Source organism: Manacus vitellinus, unplaced genomic scaffold (genome assembly GCF_001715985.3).
Source record: "Manacus vitellinus isolate BGI_N305 unplaced genomic scaffold, ASM171598v3 scaffold_14_pilon, whole genome shotgun sequence".
Lineage (NCBI taxonomy): Eukaryota > Metazoa > Chordata > Aves > Passeriformes > Pipridae > Manacus > Manacus vitellinus.
Genome location: NW_021939063.1, coordinates 16,355,209 through 16,378,127, shown reverse-complemented (window position 1 = coordinate 16,378,127; position 22,919 = coordinate 16,355,209). Strand labels below are relative to the sequence as shown.

The window sequence follows — 22,919 nt, the reverse complement described above, 5'->3', positions numbered from 1 at the left end:
TTCCGTCCTTCATCCATGAAATGTCCGGGCGCGGTCAGACCTGTGTGCCAGCACCGCTGACACCGGCCCTGCAGCCGCTCCCGGCTTGTTGCGGGGGCTGGCACAGGCAGCGGGCAGGGAAGGCGGCAGCACAGCATCCCCAGCTCCTCCTCTCCTCCCTTCCCACCGAGCAGCTCGTTCCTTCTGGCTGCAGCTCTCCCCTCCTCTCCCAGCGTGTCGCGTCCTAACCCCGCGCCAGAGTCGATGACAGATTGCGGCGAGCGTGGTTATTTTTGTGTTTCCATCCAAAGGCGCCGGCAGATGCTGAGTGTTTGCGCTGCATTAGTGCTAATGGCAGCCCCATTAAACCTCACTGCAGATGGGTTGCTATGGAAGGCCGGGGGAAAATGAAACAGGAGCAGGAGCCTGAGCGGCTGGGAGGCTGCTGCCAGCAGTCACTCACGATCCATCTCTACTGGGAAAGTTTCTTTTTCCTCGCTGAGTTTTGGTGTTCCCAGCCACAAGCCAGCCATGCTGGCCCTTCTGAAGGGGTTGAGTTCAGTGCCACACCTCAGGGGCTTTGCAAAGTGCCTCCCTGGTCCCAAAACTGCCCCCTCATCCTGTTTTGCCTCATCCCTGCTCCTTGTCCTCATCTGCTCACAGGACCTGGCCATGTCAAGCCGGGGTTGTGTCCCCACCTGTCCCCAGATCTCCTCTGGACACCAGAACACTTCCCTTGGCCAAATGTAGCCTTGGCCCCAGGGTCACCCGTACAGTGGCACCTGGGACACCCCTCACATGTTCCCTCTAGCTCGTTTCACCCCAGGGCTGGATGGCAGCTCGGGTTGGCACAGTGGGCAGGGATGGGGGCAGCGAGGCAGGCTGTGGTGCAGAGCTGTTGTACCACCTTTGATGATTTGGAGTGGGGAGAGGCCGTGGCCTTGCCTGCCTGCACAGTGAGGGTCTCTCTGTTCACCCGTCAGATAAAGCTGGTGGAGTATTGGAAAGGCGAGAGCTGGGTCCCATTGAGCCCTTGGGGAGGACTCCCACCATGGGGCACTGTAACTGCCTGGCACTGGTACAGTAAGAGACCACAGAACACTCCCAGTTTGCAGTGGCCTGGCCAACCAGTTTTCCCAGTGAGAATCTTCTAGCCTATAGGCTTGCATCCAGAGTCTGCTGGGGGAGTCTGCTGGGGCAGGCTGGCTCCACTCTGTGCAGAGCCATGAGGGCCTGTCCCTTAAGGCACAGCAGGGCTGTCTCCCTGCTCTGGATGTCTCCAGTCCGGCCCCTGGCCGTGGCAGTGGTGCTGAGCCCCCCATGCACACCACCCCCAGCAGCAAACAGAGGCGCTGGAGGTGCAGCCCACACCACAGAGCTGTTTTCCAAGTTTCCATGCTCTGTTTGCCACCCTGCTTGGGCAAGAGACCTTCAAACTGTACCCGTAAAAACACTGGGAGATCATGTTGAGTTTTTTGCTGATGTTCTTCGCATCCATCCTCACTGACAAGCTCCCTGTCAGCCATCCCAGCCAGCTCCATGTTCTCTCAGCTCCCCTCTGCTTGCATACTCTGCTCTGCTCCCAGGTTTTCCAGTGCCTTCAGCCCCATCCCAGCAGCATCAGCAGGGTCTCAGCTGTCCTGCGCTCCCAAAGTGTGTGGAAGCAGGGGCCGTGCTGACCCAGGGGATGCTGTTGAAGGTGCAGATCTGCACCACCAGCCACAAAATGCATCCCAGGGCATTGTCATCGCTGCCTGTCAGTCTGCTGGGGCTGCCAGAGCTTTTTGTGCCTTTAAGGGACACTGTGACGCTGCAGAGATCCATCCCTGCATTTATGTGCGCTTGGCAGGATTATATAAATTGCTTTTAAAAGTTGACTTCTTTATAAGCCATTTTCTGCTTCATAAAATGTTTATTACTGTTGTTTTTCTCCCAGTCTTCTTCTTCACTGCATTTTCCATCACTATACTGGGAGACTCCCCTCTTCCTCTACCTGCTGCCCCCCTGCCTCCCACCTCTCCCCACCTTTCAGGTGCTGGAAAGGGCCGTTTGAAGGGTCAGAGCCCAGCAGGCCCTTTCTCCCTGGAAAAGAAAAATAACCATACGTGGGAGCTGTGGATGTAGGAGCTGTGGGGACAGGGTTTAACCGCTGGGTGTGACACGGGTGGTTTTGGGGTGTGGTGGCATTCGTGGAGTGGGCAGAGGGTTCACAGGTTCCGGGCAGCCCCACACCACTGCCTCCATCCATAACCCCCCGCCTGCAAGCACGCAAGGAATAACAAAGCCCAGATAATTTCAAGCTCCATTAGAAACGAAACTCCAGGGAAAAGGGGATCGCCGTTTGCTAAATGGGGATGGACAGGAGGAATAACAGAGATTGCGCTCCTGACCGCCCAGGAAAGGTGAGGGATAAAGCAGGGGGACGTGCCAGCGTGGCTGGGTGCCCGTCCATGGCCATGCAGCCCTGGGGGAAGCATCCCTCCAGGTCCAGGATTTGCCAACTGGCTGCTGCATCCGGCAGTGCCGCGGTGCGTGTCTGTGCCGTGCTGTGCCACGCGTGGGCTCCGGCAGCTGTTCCCGTGGGTTGGCCACGGCGATGCAGGCAGGGCTCTGTGTTCAAAGCAGCATCAGAAGGGCGAACACCAGCTCCTTATCCCCCTTTCATTTTTCTCCTCCTTTAATTACAGATCCTACTTATCGGCTGAGAACAGAAAGATTGTCGCCGTAACCTTGCACTTGCCCTTGTAGAAGGTTTACCTAAAAAGTTAGAAAATAAAATCAAATACTCTAATTTGCAGTCGTCTTGCCATTTCAAACCCAGTTTTCATTACAGCCCAGAAAGTGCATTGAAGCTGTGTTTATAACCCCCTTTTAGATAACAAATCACATTTTCTTTTGGCTGGCGAGTGTGTAGAATTGATATTTTTTTTTTCAGTTTAATGGGTTTGTGTGTTCAGGAATGATCTCCATCAACTGAGAGTCTTTATTGTGTTTGATATAATGTCAGCTTTCATTACGCTCGGAGAATTACTGTGCTATAGCACCAACCTTGCTGCTGTAGAGCTGGTCTGGTCGAAAAGCAGAACAAGAAAATCATTCACAAAAAGCCTGTGGTGGTGCTGTCCCCTCTTAAAAACCAAGGATGGGGCTTGAGGGGCTCTCTGAGGGGGCTCTCTTTAGGGGGCTGGAGGACCCATGGCAGCCTCACGGCTGCAGTGGTTTTGTGTAGAGGTTGCTGGCTTTCCTCCCATCCCGTCCCATCCCATCCCATCCCATCCCATACCATACCATACCATACCATCCCTAGAAGGGCAGGGGGTCTCCAACACACACCAGTTCTATGCGTGCTGGCATCCCTGTGGCACCCAGATGCAGTGGAGGGAAGAGGCAGCCCCAGAGGAGCAGGAGTGGACAGGAGGTGCCATGTAAAGAAGAATAGCTGGCGAGGTGTGATCAGATAAAACATCTTCTCAGGGAGATGAAAAAACTGTTGACAGGTCACTTAAATATTTCCCCAGCTCTGTCAGAGAGGCAGAAGGAGGAAATTGCTTTTAAAAAAAAAAAAAAAAGATGCCAAGGCAGATTATGATGACTGTTTCCACCTGTCCTGGGTAATGCATAAGGCCTCTGATGGTGGATGGGATGCAGGGAATTTGCAGGGTGAGGGCTGCAGGAGGGGCATGGTCCCCACCAGACTACTCTTGGGTCCATCTGACACCCTGTGGTGGCTGAGGCTAGCCATGAATATTTTCCTCTTCTGAGGATTGGGGAAGGATTCCTCATGATCCGTATGGACAAGGATAGCTCTAGCCCAGTGGAAATGAGGGTTCAGCCCCTACCAGCTGCAGCCAGGCATGGATGTGAATGCAGGTAGGAATTTCTCCCAGGAATTCAGTCCCTTTGGGAGCCCGTTTATGGCTGTGGCCCTCACACCACTCTGTGGCAGGTGCAGCAGGATCTCTTTCTTTGCCTTGTGCCCCAGCCAAGAGGCTGCTGTGCCTACGGCAGGGCTGGGACACCTGAGGCCGAGCACTCACCTGGCTGAGACCTCCAGCCCCCTCTGGCAGCTGGGGCACAGTGGCCAGCACAGACCAGTCCCAAGGGACAGTCCCATCCCACTCCTTCTGATGTGGGAGGGCTTGCAGGGCAGTGCTGTGGGGGGAACACACTGTGTCCCTGCTCGTCCCCCCATCCATAATGCAGATGTGAGGCTGCGGGTGCTCCGGTGCAGTGGGAGCCCTGTGACACACTGCAGGATGGCTTCCATATGAAAGGTGCAGCTATAAGTAAAAGCTGTTGCTATTTCTGTTTGCTTAGTGGTTCAGGGACGTGAAGAAGTCCCTAAATATTCACTGTCCACTATAAGTGCTGATGGCAGAGGAAAGGTGGGCTCATGAGCAGAGCCACTAGTGCTGTGTAGGCACATCTGCTCCTCCTTGCTCTCCCCACCCGCTGACTTGCCCACAGGTCTGAGCAGGCACAGCTCTGGTCGCCTGGCTTGTCTCCACACTGGCATGCTGTGCTTTGGGATGCTGGTCCTGCCACCAGCCCCATCCAGCGGCTGAAAACAGGCAGGTGCCAGCTTGGGATCCAGCTTGTCTGCCCCAAAGCCCTCCGAGTTCCTCCTAACTGCCTGAAGGCAAATTGCTACAGGATGTGGCTCTTCCAGAGCCAATTAAATCTTGAAAGAGATTTCCTGACCACAAGGGTCACCCATGCCCCCCAGAGAAATGAAACCCACAGGCAGAGGGCTGGGATGGACCAAAATCAATGCGGTGCAGCAGGATCTGCCTGCAAAACTGCCCCAAGGAGCTGCAGCGTCCCAGGGGGTCAGTGGGGTGACCTTAAAAGATGACAATGAGTGATCCTGAGGGGGACAATAGATCCTACAGATCCTCTGGAGCAGGATTAGCCAGCTCAGGAAAGCTCTATAGGAGAGAGCAAGTCATGGCCCCTCTGCAGTCTCCCTGCTTGCTGCTTGCTCCAGCTGGATGGGCTGGAGTAGGGAGCTGATGTGTCACTAGCAGCTCCTTCTGAGGTTTTTTTGGGGCAGTGGCAGCTGTGTGTGTGATATGGTTTGATTGCCACCTTATTAGACTGCTGACTTGAATGTTTGGGCCAGCACCCCTCCATCCTGACATCTCCAGGCTGCAGCGAGATAGCAGAGCACTGACCTTTCGAGTGTTATTTTTAGTTGCTGTAATTGTTTTAGGCAAAAAAAAGACCTATTTTAGTGCTTGGAGAGGGCTGTGGGGGATGGCAGGGAGAAATGCCCCTCACCACCCACCTGGGACCCCCAGTGCCTGTCCTTGTCCTGGGCTTTGTCTCAAACCTGGTCCACTGGTGCGTGGCAAGGGAGCACCGACGCCCAAAGCAAGGTCCCCCCTCCTTGTGCTGCTGGCAAGGCTCCAGCTCACAGCTCTCCAGAAGCCCACAGCCTGGTTTTGTTAATCAGCTTTTTTGCTTGACATTTTGGTGTAAAATCAGTGAAGGTGTGGAGCACGGGACTGTTAGGGAGGGCTCAAGGGGGTCAAGCAGGACCCGGGGTCCCCAAGGAGACTTGAGCACGCAGTGTCCCCAGAACCACATCCAGGACGTCCCACCTGGGTCAAGCCTTGGCCGTGGGCTGCCCAGTGACACTGAACCACGAGGGTTTGGTGCAGGCATGCAGGTTCCTTGGTGGCTTCGCTGGAGAAGCCTGGGCAGTGGCTTCAGGGACATTTGCAGATTAGTCTATGATTGCACTGAACTCCCAGAGTCTTGCACTGAGGGTTTAAGAGCTGAAATAACCCTGTACTTACCCAGCAGCTACACAGCCGTGCAGTGCCACTGTGCAGGGGCCATTTGGCAATTAGGGTGCAAGAAAATGGGCAGTGCTTAACATATGATGGAGGAGCAGCTACTCATCTGCCTCCCCTGCAACAGGAACTGCCAAGTGCTTCCTGCAGGCTCATTTGCAAGAGACAGGGACAATATTTTGCCCTGAAATCCCTCGACAACTTCACCCCCTTGTTTTCTTTATTGGTATTTATTCTGAAAGGCTCTAGAAATATCAGTGCTATTTACACAGAGCTGGTGCTGAGTTTAATGTGGAACAGACGAGGAGGAGGAGAGGATTATATGAAGAAGGTGAATGTGGTTTAAAAAACAAATATTAGGGAGAGGAAATTGTAGGACCCCTTGTTGCCTCTTGGGAGACCCATGTCATCTTTTAGAGCATCTCTGAGGGCTCTGTCCCTCCTATCTGGAATAAATTCCCAGGGGCTCCACCAGCCTCCAGGTGGCAAGGACACAAATGCCCTGCCAGCTCCCATGGGCTCCCTCAGACCCCATGAACCACCCTCAGGGTCAGCAGGGTTGTGGCAAGGATTGTGGAATCTGGCAGCAGGGAACGTCACAGGGCCAGCTGTCTCACACGTGTCAGCTACAGTGTGGAGCAGGGCTGGGATTTCACCAGGCTGCTCCTGGGATCCTCAGGGCTTGAAAGAGTGCAAGGCAAGGACCTGGGGAAGTCTGTGGGAGGGAGGTCTGCTCCCTGTGCCGTGCCATGCCATGGGAGTGCCAAAGTAGGTGAAAGCAGGATGGAGGGCCGGCTCTCCTCCCCGAGCATCACCTCGCGCCCTCCCGTCCACTGCGGGAGCGGGACCACCGCGGGTGGGAGGGGAATCGAGCTTTGCCGAGGAGCCAATGGGAGATAAAATGAATAACAAAGCACCTTCTGGATGGCTGTTGTTAGTCACACTCACTCCTGATTAAAGATCATTAAACATGAAATTAGCTCGTTTGTGTTACGGGTCTCCCGGGGGTTCCTTTAATTAGGAAGTGCAGATGGCCGCGGACCCGGGGAGAGGCAGTGCCGGCGAGGGGCAGGGGCGTGCGTGGGGCCAGGAGTGGAGCAGGGAGGGCACCGGAAGAGAAATTAATTTTTTTTTCCCTTTTCTTGTTGTTGTAAACCCCTCAGCATTTCACAACAAATCACAGATAATTAATAAGTGCGTTCCCTTAATGACTGGGCTTTTTAATAACAGAAATTGGAAGATGCTGCGTCAATTTTTTTTTTTTCACTTTCCCGTCTCAGTGCTGTTTTATCACAATGATTAGGGTCACAGGAAGCCCAGGAGGATGCTGAAACCGCCCTTTGCAATCCCTGTCCTGGGGGAACATTGGCTGTGGTCCCCAAGATCAGCATCCCCATTCCAGGGGCTTTCCCACCTCTTGGTGGTCTTGGGTCTTGGCAAGCTTGGAAAAGTCAGGCAAACCACTCTGGGGACAGGTTTGTGGCCAGAGGGTAATGCCGGTGAGGGGTTAGTGACTGCCAGCTCCCAGTGGGGCTGGGATGGTGGAATGAGTGGTGCTGACTGCCTGGAGAGCTGCTTGGACCTGCTGGTCCCTTTTTTCAGCTGGAGACCATGACCAGGCTGGGCTGGGTGTGTCCCGGTGCCACCAGCCCTGGCACAGGGCTGTGTCCGGGCTGGGCTGGGTGTGTCCCGGTGCCACCAGCCCTGGCACTGGGCTGTGTCCGGGCTGGGCTGGGTGTGCCCCGGTGCCACCAGCCCTGGCACTGGGCTGTGTCCGGGCTGGGCTGGGTGTGTCCCGGTGCCACCAGCCCTGGCACAGGGCTGTGTCCGGGCTGGGCTGGTGTGTCCCGGTGCCACCAGCCCTGGCACTGGGCTGTGTCCGGGCTGGGCTGGGTGTGCCCCGGTGCCACCAGCCCTGGCACTGGGCTGTGTCCAGGCTGGGTGCCGCAAAGGCAGCAGCAGAGCAGGAGCGGGCAGGACAGAGGTGCAGCCAGCATCACTGAGGTTTTGGCTGTGTTTCTGCTCTAGGTCCAGATCACTTTCCTCCTGGGACGATAAGAGCAATAATCACCCCAAAGCACATGCTGCAGGAAGGCTGTTTTGCGCGGCGGCTGCCGCCGGCTGATTGAGTGGCAGACGTGTCAGCCCCGCGACGGCTGCCGGTGTGCCGGCATCACGCTCGCGTCCCGGCGCGCAGGGAAGAGTCTCCGAGTGCCCTTTAATTACCCTTTCTGATGGCACACAGAATGCTGTTGTGACAGCATCGCTGCTCTCCCAATTGCCTCTTCAGGAATTTTATCAGCTGTCTCACGTCCTGACACTCGGGGAAGAGGAATCCAGGCAGACCTTTCTGCTTAAATAGGCTCTAAATACCCCAAATTAACGACGTGCATTTCTCTGTGGAAGCAAGGACACTCGTCTCCTTGTTTCTGCAGCACAGGGAGGGGACCTGGCTGACTGCAGGGTCTCTGCCTGCCACACTGCCTGGCTCTCCTGCCACTCCCAATGCTTGCAGCAGGACCAGAGCATCCTGGTTGTGGGGACATGGCACAGACTTGCACCCGGTGGCAGTGCGGAGGTCACGGTCACACTGGTGTCACCGTCACAGGGCTGTTGGCTGTGGTGGAGGCTGTGCATGGCCCCACACATGTCTTGGCAGCAGCCATGAGCAGAGGGAAGCATGACAGGCGACATCCAGTCCTTGGAGAGTGGACATGAGGTCCTGACCATGTCCCAGGGACAGCATGGGGTGGGCAGGGTTCAGTCCCCAGCAATGTGGTGGCTGCCAGCAGCATGACGGAGGTGCTGAGGGGTCGGGTAAGGGAGAGGGACTCCTTTGCCATCCTTGTCCTTGCCTGACACTAACTCAGCTCTCCCTTTTCTCTGCAGGAGGAAGACATCGAGTACTATGACTCCAAGGCTGACACTGAATATGTAAGTACCATTCCTGTGGCACCTCTGGCACAGTCACTACTCGGAGCCAGTGCTGAGCCCCGTGCTGGGCTGTCCCAGCACCATACCAGGGGGCGAGGCACAGCATTCTTACAGCCAGTGTAATGACACTGTGGTGGGGAGAGAGTGCCTGGTGTACAGCCGTGTCCCCCAGCTGAGCCGTGGTGGCATTGGTGACATCTGTCCACCAGCACCGGGCCCGGCAGCAGGCAGGTGGGCAGGTCGCTCCGCTGCCTGCAAAAGTTTCTAAAATTAAAACTGGCATCTGAAATTCAAATGAAGAGCAAACCTTTAATTAGAGACTGAATTTAATTCTCTGCCCCCCTCCCAGCACAGCCGTCCTGTGATTTCTGGCAATCAGTGCTTTAACTACAGACCCGACAGCTCCGCTCTCCCGGTGCTCCCAAGGGTGCTGGCATTTGCCGGCTCCTCTGCGTGGTGACGGTGACTTCACTCAGGTGCTGTGCCACGGGCACAGGGAGCTCCACCAGCAATGACTGCTGCACCACAGCACCCCACTTTGCCCTGGGGCACCCCACTTTGCTGGCAGGTCACCCAGCTCCCACATTGTGCCGTGGGATCCTTAGGAAATAGGGGCTCATCGGGTCAGTGATGCGCATGGTGTGGGGCTGCTGGGGAGCAGGTGCATCACGGTGTCCTTGGAGCTGGCCAGGAGCCCCAGGCACAGCAGGGTGCAGCCTTGGGGACAGCCTCAGACAGTGCTGGTGCACCGGGATAGGTCCTTGTCCCAAGGCAGAGCTGGCAGCAAATGTGCCATCAGGGGACAGTAACACAGCAGGAGGGGAGGAGTGGCAGCATGTGGCATTGGCAGCAAACCACTTGCAAAGCACATGGCCTCATCCAAAAATAATGCTCAGGTGACCCCAAGAGCCTTTAGAAGGCCTCGTGCAGAAGGGAGGGGAGGATCTGGGCTTGATGGGGTCCCACCAGCTTGAGCGACATGCCCTGCACTGACCTCTGGTTCTCCTCTCAACCCACCTTGGAGATGATGCCCTAGAGCAGAGCCAAGGGCAGGCTGAAGCAGAGCATGGATGCCTTCAAAGCAGAGTTACTGACAATCTGCCAGTGCCATTGTCTTCATGTGGTGACAGCAAGAGGGCTCCTTGGCAGGGGAAGCCAGCCATGGAGAGTTTAGGAGGTGGGACAGACAGGTTGGAGAGGTGCTGTGACCAAAACAGAGGGCACTCGCTCTCCTGAGCAGGTCTCCCTGCTCACAGTCCCACTCATTCAGAGCAGAGGATGCCTCCTGTCCCTCCCCAGCCTGGGGGAAGCTGCCAAAGAAGGGAGGGGAGGATCCTGCTTGCCTTGGCTGCTCTGGAAAGGATGGAGCTAATGGGCTTAAAACACATTAAAGCAGATTTTGGATAGAAGTGAAGGAAAAACTGGCTGGCAGTTGAGGCAGGAGGAGACTGCCTGGGGAGCCAGGCAACTTCCAGCCCAGGGGATAAGGAGCAGGACTAATGCATCCGTTGGGCTGTGCTGGGGTTTTGCCATCCCTGCTGCAGGGCAGGGGACAGGGAGCTGGATGTCCCCATGCCCACTGTTCCCCTGACCAGCACAGGCTGCCCACGCTCAGCCAGGGTCAGCAGTGGTGGTCTGAGTCAGCAGCTCCTGGCTGTTAGCTTTGGGATTACCATTTCTGCAAGTGAGGAAAGCATCCTGGTCACGTTGGGCAGGATTAGGAAATAGGAGGCATCTCTCAACCTTAGAACTGTGCCCACAGAGCCCTCCCCGCACATGGGACCCTGGGGAGAAGCCATGCACTGCAGTGTTACAGTGTCCATGGGGACTGCAGGGCTCAGCTCCCTGGTCCCTGGTACTTCCCCAAGGGAGCTGACATGTTGTCAGGGAGGAACAGCCCTGCAAATCCATTATCAGCCACATCAGCTTAAGCCCTTCCCTGGGGAGATACCAAGCAAAAGTGCAAAACTAGGGGTGCCCTGTTGTTCAGAGATGTGAGTTTGGCAGGGAGGACACTTGCCTACCCATGCTGTTGCTTCCTTGCCAGTGAAATCCCAGCAAATTTAATTCCAGCAAAAATAATGTGGAGAAACAGAGATGATGCTGAAATAAAAAAGGAGGGAGATGATACCAGAAAGTCTGAATGGAACTTAATAGTGCTCCTTCCATCCTTTCTTTATTTAGCTTCAATTTTTCTATTTAAATAGAAGCTAGGATGTAGTCAAGCTGGAGTTGGTGCTGATGGACAATGCCTGCTCTCCACAACTGGGGCTTATTCACAAGCCTTACTCTGGCTTTAACTGCAGTGGGAAAGAAATGAGCTTCCTGTTCATTTTGCCTGCGCCTCAGCTCCGCTATCTCCCTAAACAGACTTCAGATTTCCAAGTGTTTTTTAACAAATAGGAGCATCAGAAAATTATCCTGGGCGTCCCCAAGTCTCTCAAAATGTTTGCAGAAGCGAGGTTTTCACCTTTCCCTGCTATCAAGGGCTGTGGGGTTTATGTGGTGAGAGGTGTTTAAATCGGCAGACGGTCTCAGTTGGGTGTCACAGGCAGAACAACGCAGAAATAAAGTCATTTTCCATATTTTGTGTTGTGTTCATGCCAGGGGATGATGCTTAAGTCACAGCTGAGGCCAAAATCCCCTGGGATGTACTGTACTCGGGTGGAAAGCAGCACAGCTCTGTGAAGGTATCCTGGCCCCAAGGCCAGCCCTCTGGCACCCACCCACCCTCTGGAGGTCTCAGGGAGGGCTGAGAGTGAGGGCCTGATGGTGGGAGGCTCCATGGCAGCTTCAGCCCCCTCCAGTGTGCGGGAGGAAGGGGCTGACCACTCGCTGCTCACCCTGCTCAGTAGATGCAGCAAGGAGAGGGAGGAGGGGGGGGGAAAAAAGCCCCTAAATGTCAGCAGCAGCAGATGAAGGGTGTTGGAAAATTTAATCTTCCAACTTCCTCAACTAATGTGACATTTGGATTTCCTCCCGATAAGCTATCAGCCCCAGAAGTTTCTTTCTCTTGCCTTTTTTCTTTTCTTTTTTTTTTTTTTCCTATTTTTTTTAACTTCTCTCCTCTGGCTGGTAATTTAAAAATAAATGGTCTAGAAAGATCTCTAAACAGTACCTTTGGCAAAGATTAAAAAAAGCGAAGGGGGATAGGGGAGCAGGCTGGCGGGAGAGGCTGATTGTTATTTATAACCTGGGCTGCTATAAAAGCAGGAATGTGGCTGGAGAACACACCATCTCCCTCCTCGGCATTAAATTACCGTATTTCAGGAAAAACTGATATATTTAAGGAGAAAGACCCTTCTGCAGAAAGCCTGGAGTTTCTCAACCATGTGTTGGGGGCTGGCATTTATATCCATTATTAGTAGAATCACAGCATGTTGGTATGAATATTTCACTGGCCTTTCTGGACTTAGCATGGATGGGTGCCCCTGGGAGATTGAAAGGGATGTGCTGGGATTTCATATTCTCGATCGGGCGTGTGTGGGGCAGGACATGGGATGCAGGGATGCTGTGGGGATGCCGCGGTGGGATGGGCCCTGCGTTCCTCACGGGTGCTGCCATTCAAGCAGACATCATTAGCTGTGATGGCTCGTTCCCATGGAGATGAACAGGGGTGTTTGCATCTGCGGGAGCTGCTGGGACGAGGCGTCGCTGCTGCGCCGGGACACTTCCCCTGCTCCATCCGCAGCTCCAAACCCTGGGGACCCCTGATAATCCTTGTGCCCTTGGGCGGGCAGGCTCTCCTCAGCCAGCACCAATCTGGGTGGGGATAGAGGGCGAGTACTTGCCGAGAGTGTGGCAGCTTCCAGTAAAGCTGTTGGGTGGTGCCACTGGTGCTCACTGGGTGTTGGGGCACTTCTGGATTTTGTCCCCTGTCTGTCATTTTGAGAGACTCAAGAAAATGTGACTGACAACCCAGCTGCTAAAGCACTGGGGATGGCAAAAGCTCTCAGTGCGTGATGACTTCTTGCTGAAGCAGTAAATACGTATCATATTGATATATTGCCGTGGAGTCGATTTCTAATGGTGTGTAGCAAATAATATATTCAAACTGTAGCATCTATTTGTGTTACGTTGTACATACTGTAACAGATAAATAGATGTTTCCAAGTCCTTTTGAAATGTAATGATGAGAAATGCTGCAAAATCTGGCTGGGGGCCTGCCGGGATGCTCACAGTTAAACCGGTATAAATTGAGGAGAACTTGAATCATCTACTTTGCTCTAATTTAAATTTAATGCAGAATTTCTCCCCTCAGCTTTCCCAAGGTGGCTCCTTGTAATCCCAGCTTAACACCAAGATGCTCCCCTCCCTGCTTGGGTTGGTGACAGCTTCACCTGCCTTCATGTGGCTGGAAATTGCCCCATTTCAGGGGCCAAATTCAGCCTGGCTTAAACAGAAATAATTCGGGAGATTTATGGATAAAAGGCAAACGTAGCTGGGATAACATCAGCTTTTTCTGCAGGTCTGTTTGCTGTATAGGTGTCAGTGATGCATGAAGTGCCCCACATATAGATAGCTGGATATTTGTCCCCAAGATCTCTACATGTGCCTCTTTACAGCTCCGTGAATGAGAGCAGCCAGACAGCACCGAACCTGGCAGCATACAAATTAGCCCCTCAGAAGTGGGTGATATCACGGAATAGTGATAAACAGAGGAGTGGTAATTATATACAGTAGTTCCAGCTCCAATGAAGTGGGGAATAGCCATGCCAGCATGGGGGAAAGAGGGAGAGTTGGATTTTCCAGCTGCTGGTGGTGGCAGGGGCAGCAGATGGGCTGTGGCAGGGTGCCCTGCTGATCTGAGGTGGGGAGGGCTGGGGAGCTGTCACCAGGACTTTGCTGGGCTGAGGAAAGCAAGGGTTTAGTGTCAAAGCTGGTTTTGGTGCTGCAGGTGCCCTCGGGCCACAGCTTTATCCCAAAGCCTGTTTTCAGCAGGCGCCTCTAAATCACTGTCTGCTGCTGGGAGAGATTGCAGGGATGAACCACTGTGTGTGCATCGCTTTCCCCCAGAGACCTGAGCCCCCCATCCAAGGCAGGCTTGGGGCTGGATCTGCTCTCCGGATATCCCATGGCCCAGCACTCAGCTGGGGTGCCTGCTCTGCTGCAGCATCACAGCTTTGCAGGAGTCCAGCAGTCAGTTTTGTGCCTTTTCTCCAAATTTACGTGAAATTGAGAGAGTAATCTGGATTTTGATATTGGCAACATGGCTCAGGGGAGCTGGGAACGGTCCCTGCCTGCCTCCCACTTGGCTACTGTGGCTATAATTGAGTTCAGCATCTCTCTGGGCAGCTGGAACCCCCGCACTGGGATCAGCTGGGCAGCGTGTTTACACTTGCAATCCACTGGCTGGAATTAAAGCCCAAACCTGCATATCAATCCTGTTATTCTCCAGAGGTGTGGCGAATGGTTTGGCCACCCCTCTCAATGTCACGGGAATGTCACCACCTTGGTGCAGGGGAGGTGACATTTATCCATGTCATCTGTGAAGGGGAAACAGGGAGGGGACCAGGATGGCTGTTAAACAAGCTTCACAGTTTATTTCCCAAACACATTGTTTTCCTTTAAATATGTGGCTTTTCCCTTGAGAAATTCAGGTCTTTTATCCCCTGGGTTTTGTCGAGAGCAGCCTGGCTGGTGGGAGAGCTGCCCACACTGGGCCATCAAGGACAGCAGGAGGGGACTGTCCCCTAGCTCTTCTACCCCCTGATGCTGGGGTTCTTTGCTGCTGGACAGCGTGGGGCATCCCTCCAGGTGTCCATCCCAGGCACGGCAAGCAAGGGTTTAGTGTCAAAGCTGGTTTTGGTGCTGCAGGTGCCCTCGGGCCACAGCTTTATCCCAAAGCCTGTTTTCAGCAGGCGCCTCTAAATCACTGTCTGCTGCTGGGAGAGATTGCAGGGATGAACCACTGTGTGTGCATCGCTTTCCCCCAGAGACCTGAGCCCCCCATCCAGGGCAGGCTTGGGGCTGGATCTGCTCTCCGGATATCCCATGGCCCAGCACTCAGCTGGGGTGCCTGCTCTGCTGCAGCATCACAGCTTTGCAGGAGTCCAGCAGTCAGTTTTGTGCCTTTTCTCCAAATTTACGTGAAATTGAGAGAGTAATCTGGATTTTGATATTGGCAACATGGCTCAGGGGAGCTGGGAACGGTCCCTGCCTGCCTCCCACTTGGCTACTGTGGCTATAATTGAGTTCAGCATCTCTCTGGGCAGCTGGAACCCCCGCACTGGGATCAGCTGGGCAGCGTGTTTACACTTGCAATCCACTGGCTGGAATTAAAGCCCAAACCTGCATATCAATCCTGTTATTCTCCAGAGGTGTGGCGAATGGTTTGGCCACCCCTCTCAATGTCACGGGAATGTCACCACCTTGGTGCAGGGGAGGTGACATTTATCCATGTCATCTGTGAAGGGGAAACAGGGAGGGGACCAGGATGGCTGTTAAACAAGCTTCACAGTTTATTTCCCAAACACATTGTTTTCCTTTAAATATGTGGCTTTTCCCTTGAGAAATTCAGGTCTTTTATCCCCTGGGTTTTGTCGAGAGCAGCCTGGCTGGTGGGAGAGCTGCCCACACTGGGCCATCAAGGACAGCAGGAGGGGACTGTCCCCTAGCTCTTCTACCCCCTGATGCTGGGGTTCTTTGCTGCTGGACAGCGTGGGGCATCCCTCCAGGTGTCCATCCCAGGCACGGCACCGCGCGAGCCCTGCCTGGGGCTGCTCGCACTTCCAGTCACGTCCGCTGTGGTTTCTGCGGGGCTGATCTCTGCTACCGCAATCAGCCGGCCCTGCACGGGCTCCGAGACAGGCACTGCACCCGGGGGGGCACAGAGGGAGAGGCACTGAGCTCCTTCCTGGAGGGAATTTGCTCCACCGCCAGGCAGCTCAGCAGCCAGATCCACTCCTACTCTGCCATAGCTACCCCTACCCCTTTCACTCCCACAGCCCGGGCCAGGGGAAGGTGGCCTGAGTCATCCCGTTCCCCAGCTTGGGCTTGGCATGTCTCTGTCCCCGTGTTGCCTGTCCCTGCCTGTGGATGGGACAGGCAGCTCTGTGTCTCTGCTGTGCTTCAGCGGGGATGTAGCTCCAAGAGCACAAAGGGCAGGTGCTGCAGCACCCTCCTTTTCCTTCTTCTCACCCTGAGCATCTCACAGCTGCAAACAGCCTTCCCCAGACACTGGGCTCTTGGCAAGGATGGGCAGCTCAGAGCCAGGACCTTCTTCTGTGTCTCTTTGCCCCTGGTGGGATGGCAGAAGCAATTTCCCCAGCTCTGTAGCGAGGCCACCCACAACCTCCCTCTTTCCCTCATGGCCCTGTGCCTCAGCTCCTACCCTGTCCCCTGTCTGCAACCACCCAGACATTCTACCTGCACTGGCTCAGCCCTGCCTGCCTTTCCAGAGGGATTTTACCTTCAATGCCATGCTGGCAGCAGGGCTGGGGAATGGAGAGGAGGGCTGTGAAGGCGAGTGAGTGTGTTCCAGCATCGGCAGTGGGGAATTTGCCGTCTCTCCACCATAATTAAATATTGTTTGCATTGCTTATTGACAGAGTGCTAAGCTGCACTCTGTTTTAATTTGCTCTTTGATAGTTGCCTTTTGCTGCTAATTGATTTTCAAGGCTCTTTTTTGATTTGGGTTTTTGTTGTTGGGTTTTTTTTTGTCTGATTTAATACCTGCCGTGCTACCAAAGCTGGAGAGGCAAGGGTAACCAGCACTCACCTTCGTGCCCACCCGCTCCTGTCACCTGCTCCCCTGTGCCACTGGCACCAGCAGGGACTGCAGGCCAAATCCACATGAGAGCTGGCATGGCTGGTTTCCACCAGGGAACACATGCTGATGGGTTTGGGTGGTGGCATTCATTCCCAGTGTGCATGCGGGGCTGGAACCCTGGGTGACCCCATGTGCTCTGCTCCTTCCCTAGGATGATCCCGATGGAGAAGAGATTGAGAGGGAGAAGTCCAACTCCTTGAAGCTGGAGTTCACGGACGATGACAACTTCAAGACCAAGGTTAACTATTCGTACGCTGCCGTGCAGATCCCCACGGACATCTACAAAGGCTGTGAGTGCCCCTCTTCACCCAACTCCACCCCGTGCTGCCTGGATGGGCATCCACCTCTCCTGCTTGGAGTGCTGCAGCCCCAGGGACCATCACCTCTGGCTGCCTCAGCTGGGTCTTGGTGCCAGGGCAGGCTGGCTCCCACACAGGAGGGCACTGAAAAGAGGCAGTCACCGTGTCAGGACAGAGGTGACAGTACATCTCTCCCCAGGGACCCTCAAGAGCTCAGCACAGGCCAAAGAGGCAGGTTGGGGCTTAGGAGTTATTAGGGAAGGGATGGGGAGCAAAGGAGAAGTTGTGATTATGGTACCATGCTGTGACCACAGAGCTCTGACCCCCCTGTAGAAGAGCCCAACAAAGCTTGAGGAGGTTCAAAGCAGCTGCTGGAGAGTTCAGGAGGATGCAGCAGCTCTGTGCAGGAGCAAGTGTGGAGGCAGCGTCTACCTGCTTGTAGGAGGCTGGGCAGCGGAAGCAGGGATGCTTCCTCACTGGCTTGGGGCTGAGGATATGAAAAGGGAGAAAAAACAGCTGCAGTCCTCCAGGACAGTGTGATGCCACTCCGGGGCAGCCCCTGCTGCTGGAAGCATACAGACACTGTCAGAGGGCACAGGTTGCTCCAAAAGGGAGAATGAGGTTGGTGGAGCAGCCGAAGAGCTGGGCCAGGGAGGGAGGGATGAATGGGATAGGACTTGCCACACTAGCTTGAGACCTCGTGGAGCGATGGCACAGTCCCTGAGCTTTCACATCTCTCTGGTACCTCGCCCTGCTGCGGTGGCACATGATGACAGTCGGTCTCCATTTCCCTCTAGCGGCTGCTCTGCACGGAGCTGGGGATTGCTTCCAGCTGGAGGGCATCCTCCAGCATCAGCCGGCTGCATCCTGTGCCCAGACCCTGCTGCAGTGGGTGCCCCTTGTTGCCCCGCACCACCATCGGCACCACCATCCCCACACCTCGTTGTTTCAGCGGCACTTGCCGAGGTCTCCTGGGTGGTGATGATGGTGTCGGGGGCTGTGCTCACGGTCCTGCCCCAGGCGGTGTGTTCCCGGCACAGGGGCTCGTTACAGGCACGGCTGTGCTCGGAGCCGCGTCGGTGCAGTGATTTCACCGCGGCGGCAGCAGCGGATTAGAAATTTGCAATTAGTTTTATTACCCAGCGAGCGTGGGGCAGGGAGCTAATGAAGCACATCATGCGAGCCGGGTGGGCTGCACAGGATGCAATATTCATTCCTCCTCGCCCCTGCTCGCCAGCCGACGCCACGGCTGGAGCCCCGCCACGGCCTCGTAAATCACCCCCCCTCGGCCCTGGGACGACGGGAAACTGGAGATTAACGTGCTCCGGGGACTCCCAGACGCTCAGAGAGGGATGCTGGAGAGGGGATGGGGCAGTGGGGGGTCACAGTGCGGGGTCACCCTGCCAGTGCCCCTTACCAGACAGGGAAAGGAGCTGCAGCCACGGGCACGGCAGTTTGTGGGCACAGGGATCAGACCGTGCCCGGCCATACCAGGGTGCTCTGGAAATCCAGGGTGCAGGGAAGGGTGCGCAGCTGCTGCTCCGCAGGGAGTGGTTTGGGCTGAGGGCACGGAGACACCCGTGTGCCCTCCTCCTGCCAGGGACAGCGGCGAGCGTGGTGAGTCCCTGCAGAGCCGTGGGTGGGGAGCATCTCCCCGGCGGGACCCGGCGGAGAGGCGCTATCGCTGCCTGGCACGCTAATTAAACCACCGCGGAGACGCCCGCCGCCGTCACCCCTCGCTACACACACAAATTACATCCTATATGTGTTTTATTTACTGTGCCATTTTTAATTAAATCTGCAATCGCTCGCGGGAAGGGCGGGGCTGGGCTGGGCTCACCCTGATGGGGACAGGGACTAGATGGGGACAGGGATGGGGATGTCACCAGCGGGGCTAGCAGCTCTGACCTCAGCTGAGGGGGACAGGAGCTGTCCTGACCATGGACACAGCCTCTGTCCAAGGAGCTCATCACTCTGCACACGGGGAGAGCGTAGGTGCTGTGTTTGTGTGCAGGGAAGGTATATGGGCTGTATTTGTTCACTGGGATGATATGGGGGCTACATTCATACCCAGAGAAGGTATAGGGGATGCATTTATGCTCAGAGGTAATATAAGGGCTGTGTTTGGGCGCAGGGAGGGTACAGGATGCACATTCAGTACAAGCCTGGTGTGGGCGATGTGCCCCGAGGGGCTGGGGGTGCAGGTGCTGCCAGGGCTATCATGGACATGTCAGTGCCCAGCCTGGTGCCCAGCTGAGGCTGCCAGCACTGCACAGAGCTGCTCCAGGCAGGCAGGAGCCTGGCAGCCTCTCATGGCCCCCTCTCCTAGGAAAAACCACATCCTGCGGCAGAGCCAAACAAGAAATCATCCTAAGTGCCCAGATAACAGCACTCTGTGTGGGCACAGTGCTGAGGAATGGCTGGGGAGATATGGATGGAGTAAATCATGGTTTGAAGGCATAGCTGCCTGAGGGAAGGAGTGGTACTGGGAGAGAGGGATCCAGGATTCACCCTGGGTGAAACCTACTCCCATCTTGACAGTGCCTGAGGAGCACAGCGAAGGCTTGAACGGGTGATGACGATGTTTCCAGGAGGGATCATGTGTGGGAGGAAGCCTTAGGAGAGCTAAATATACTCCTCAAACACACACTGGCTTCCCTGCAACACCACACTCTGTTGTTTTGCCCAGTGCCAAGGAGACAGGGTGTTCCTGGGAGCCCTTGCACTCCAAAAATGCACTGAGGGTCCCCCAGGAGGGAGCAGTGCCCCTGTTCCCAGGGTGCTGCTGGCTATTCACTCCTGCAGTGGCACCCACCTCTGGCTCCTCCATGCCACAGTCGTGGGGCAACCCAGCATTGGTGAACACTGTGGGACTCCCCCCATCTGCCCAGGGCTTGGGGCACCCACAGCATCCGGGGTCCCCCTGTGAGCACAGGCAGGTACCATCACAGCCTCCCCACCAGCCGACCAGCCCTGTGCCTTGTGTGCCACACTGGCCCCCCCGTGCCCCGCCAGCCCCTCTTGATTAATCACAGGCTGGGGCTGCCAGCAGCTTATCTTTTGCTTTAATAGCTGAATAATTTAAAACTGCTGTTTGCCGGCATCTTAATTGCTTTTATGTCAGGTGAGGGGCCAGCGGGAATGCAGAGCAGGGCCCGGGAGGCTCCACATGTCCTGTGGGGACACAAGCCTTGGGTTTCCCAGCTGGTGGCTGTCCCCAGGGAGTGGGGCTGGCACAGAGTGTTCTGCTGGGAAGGGGGTGAGATGGCAAGCCAGCTGTCCCCAGTGATGGCTGTGTCTGTCCCGGAGCAGATGGGGGACAGCGAGCGCTCTGTGAGCCCTGGAGGTTGGCTCGTTCCTCTGGGGACAAGGGGACAGCAGGGGGATGTTGGAGCCCTGTGGGAGCGAGGGAGTGGGGGGAATGTGGGAGAAGCTACGAAGGGCCTGTGAGGTCCTACATGGGAAGGAATAGAGGGGACACACCTCTCCCTCTCTGCCATCACCATGATTCCCATCTCCTCAGCCCATCCCAGCTCTACTGCTCCCCCCACCCACCTGCCCACCCCTGGCTCTGTCTCCCACAGCCACTGTCATCCTCAACGAGCTGAACTGGACGCAGGCGCTGGAGGATGTCTTCATTGAGAACAGGAAGGAGGATCCCTCCCTGCTCTGGCAGGTCTTTGGCAGCGCCACCGGCGTCACCCGCTACTACCCTGGTGCGTGGCAGGGGGTGGCTGAGGGGCAGAGGGTTGGCCAGGGGCAGCTTGGCCCCTTCTGACTGTGAGATGTGGGTGAGCATCCCCCAGTGCTGGCCCTGGGGACTGTCTGGCACCCATGCTGTGCCAGAACCCTCTGGTGTGAGCTCACCACTGGAGCCTGCTGCTTCCTCAGCCCTGGGCATCCCACTGCCCTGTTCTCCACATCCCCCTGTCCCCCATTCCAGGACAGCCCTGCCTTGCTCACCACCTGCCTCCTCCCCACAGCCACCCCGTGGAGAGCCCCCAACAAGATCGACCTCTACGACGTGCGCCGGCGGCCCTGGTAAGGGGGTGCTGGGTGGGGAGGGGGATCCTGTCCGGGAGCAGTCAGCTCCCTCCCCTTTTCATTTCACACACGGTTGGCATTGGCAAAGGGACACCATAACACAGGCAGAGGCATTGGACCTGCAGCTCTCTGCTCCCGCTCCCCTCCTCTCTTCCTGGGAAAGCAGAGCAGGATAAATCCTTGGGTGCAGATGAAAGTGTGGAGAGCAACCCAGTGCCCTCTCACCACAGCCAAGGCTGCCAGCACTCAGTCCTGGCCAGAATTCCCATCCAAATGGGAAAACAACCAGCTTGGAAACTGAGCTGGGAGGATGTAGAGAGGAACAGGCAGGCAGCGCCAGGCTGTGGGTCAGCGATAGCTGAGCAGCCACTTAGCCCACACTGAGTGAGGTGGGATTGAGTGGGCTCCCCTTACCCCAGGGGGAGGTGCTGGTGTGGCAGTGCTGGTTATCAGCTGGAGCTGGAGGAGTTACAGCCCCATCCTGCCCACACTCGCTGCCTAAAAGTGCAGGCAGGGAGAGGGGAGCGGGCACAAGTCTGTGGCACCTGCCCAGGGAGCCCTGTATCCCAAGGGATCACCCCCTGCCCACGCCGGAAGCTGCCCCCTCTCCTTGTCAGAAAATTAATGGCCCTGCTACTATGGTTAATTGTCTTTGATTGCTCCACATTAATTATTAACTGTTCCCCGATGGGGTGTCAGTGCAGGTTATTGCAGAGCAGGGACTGGAAGACTGTTTTGGAGGGAGGGGCTGCTGATGTGTAGGGAGGCTTCCGAGCGCAGCTAGCCCAGCTCCCTGCCCACTAGCCAGGCTGGCCACCCACTTGCCCACCCAGCCATGGAGGAGCAGCAGCACCCTTTGTGCTGGGGGGCAGCACAGCCCTGGGTACACCCCTTTGGGGTCCTATCCAGCCCTCACACCGGGGTCCGGTGCAGCACACAGCGCCCACAGCTCCGGGGCCACGATCCCGCCCGCAGCCTGGACGAGGCCGCTGGCGCCACTCGCCTGCCTTCCCCTCCCTTGATGAATGGCACCATTAGGCACAGCCGTCTCCCGCCGAGCCCAGGGAGTAAATCATGGTTTGAAGGCATAGCTGCCTGAGGGAAGGAGTGGTACTGGGAGAGAGGGATCCAGGATTCACCCTGGGTGAAACCTACTCCCATCTTGACAGTGCCTGAGGAGCACAGCGAAGGCTTGAACGGGTGATGACGATGTTTCCAGGAGGGATCATGTGTGGGAGGAAGCCTTAGGAGAGCTAAATATACTCCTCAAACACACACTGGCTTCCCTGCAACACCACACTCTGTTGTTTTGCCCAGTGCCAAGGAGACAGGGTGTTCCTGGGAGCCCTTGCACTCCAAAAATGCACTGAGGGTCCCCCAGGAGGGAGCAGTGCCCCTGTTCCCAGGGTGCTGCTGGCTATTCACTCCTGCAGTGGCACCCACCTCTGGCTCCTCCATGCCACAGTCGTGGGGCAACCCAGCATTGGTGAACACTGTGGGACTCCCCCCATCTGCCCAGGGCTTGGGGCACCCACAGCATCCGGGGTCCCCCTGTGAGCACAGGCAGGTACCATCACAGCCTCCCCACCAGCCGACCAGCCCTGTGCCTTGTGTGCCACACTGGCCCCCCCGTGCCCCGCCAGCCCCTCTTGATTAATCACAGGCTGGGGCTGCCAGCAGCTTATCTTTTGCTTTAATAGCTGAATAATTTAAAACTGCTGTTTGCCGGCATCTTAATTGCTTTTATGTCAGGTGCGGGGCCAGCGGGAATGCAGAGCAGGGCCCGGGAGGCTCCACATGTCCTGTGGGGACACAAGCCTTGGGTTTCCCAGCTGGTGGCTGTCCCCAGGGAGTGGGGCTGGCACAGAGTGTTCTGCTGGGAAGGGGGTGAGATGGCAAGCCAGCTGTCCCCAGTGATGGCTGTGTCTGTCCCGGAGCAGATGGGGGACAGCGAGCGCTCTGTGAGCCCTGGAGGTTGGCTCGTTCCTCTGGGGACAAGGGGACAGCAGGGGGATGTTGGAGCCCTGTGGGAGCGAGGGAGTGGGGGGAATGTGGGAGAAGCTACGAAGGGCCTGTGAGGTCCTACATGGGAAG

At 56.1% G+C, this 22,919-nt stretch overlaps 1 protein-coding gene across 1 annotated transcript in view; it reads left to right on the top strand.

Annotated features, from left to right (window-relative positions):
- CACNA2D2 (calcium voltage-gated channel auxiliary subunit alpha2delta 2) overlaps positions 1 to 22,919 on the top strand; it is a 192,028-nt gene that overhangs the window by 146,626 nt on the left and 22,483 nt on the right. Inside the window, exons 4-7 of the mRNA XM_029958216.1 lie at positions 8,667 to 8,711; positions 16,634 to 16,772; positions 20,366 to 20,497; positions 20,765 to 20,822. Coding sequence (XP_029814076.1) covers positions 8,667 to 8,711; positions 16,634 to 16,772; positions 20,366 to 20,497; positions 20,765 to 20,822 — 374 coding nt within the window. The remainder of the gene's footprint in view (positions 1 to 8,666; positions 8,712 to 16,633; positions 16,773 to 20,365; positions 20,498 to 20,764; positions 20,823 to 22,919) is intronic.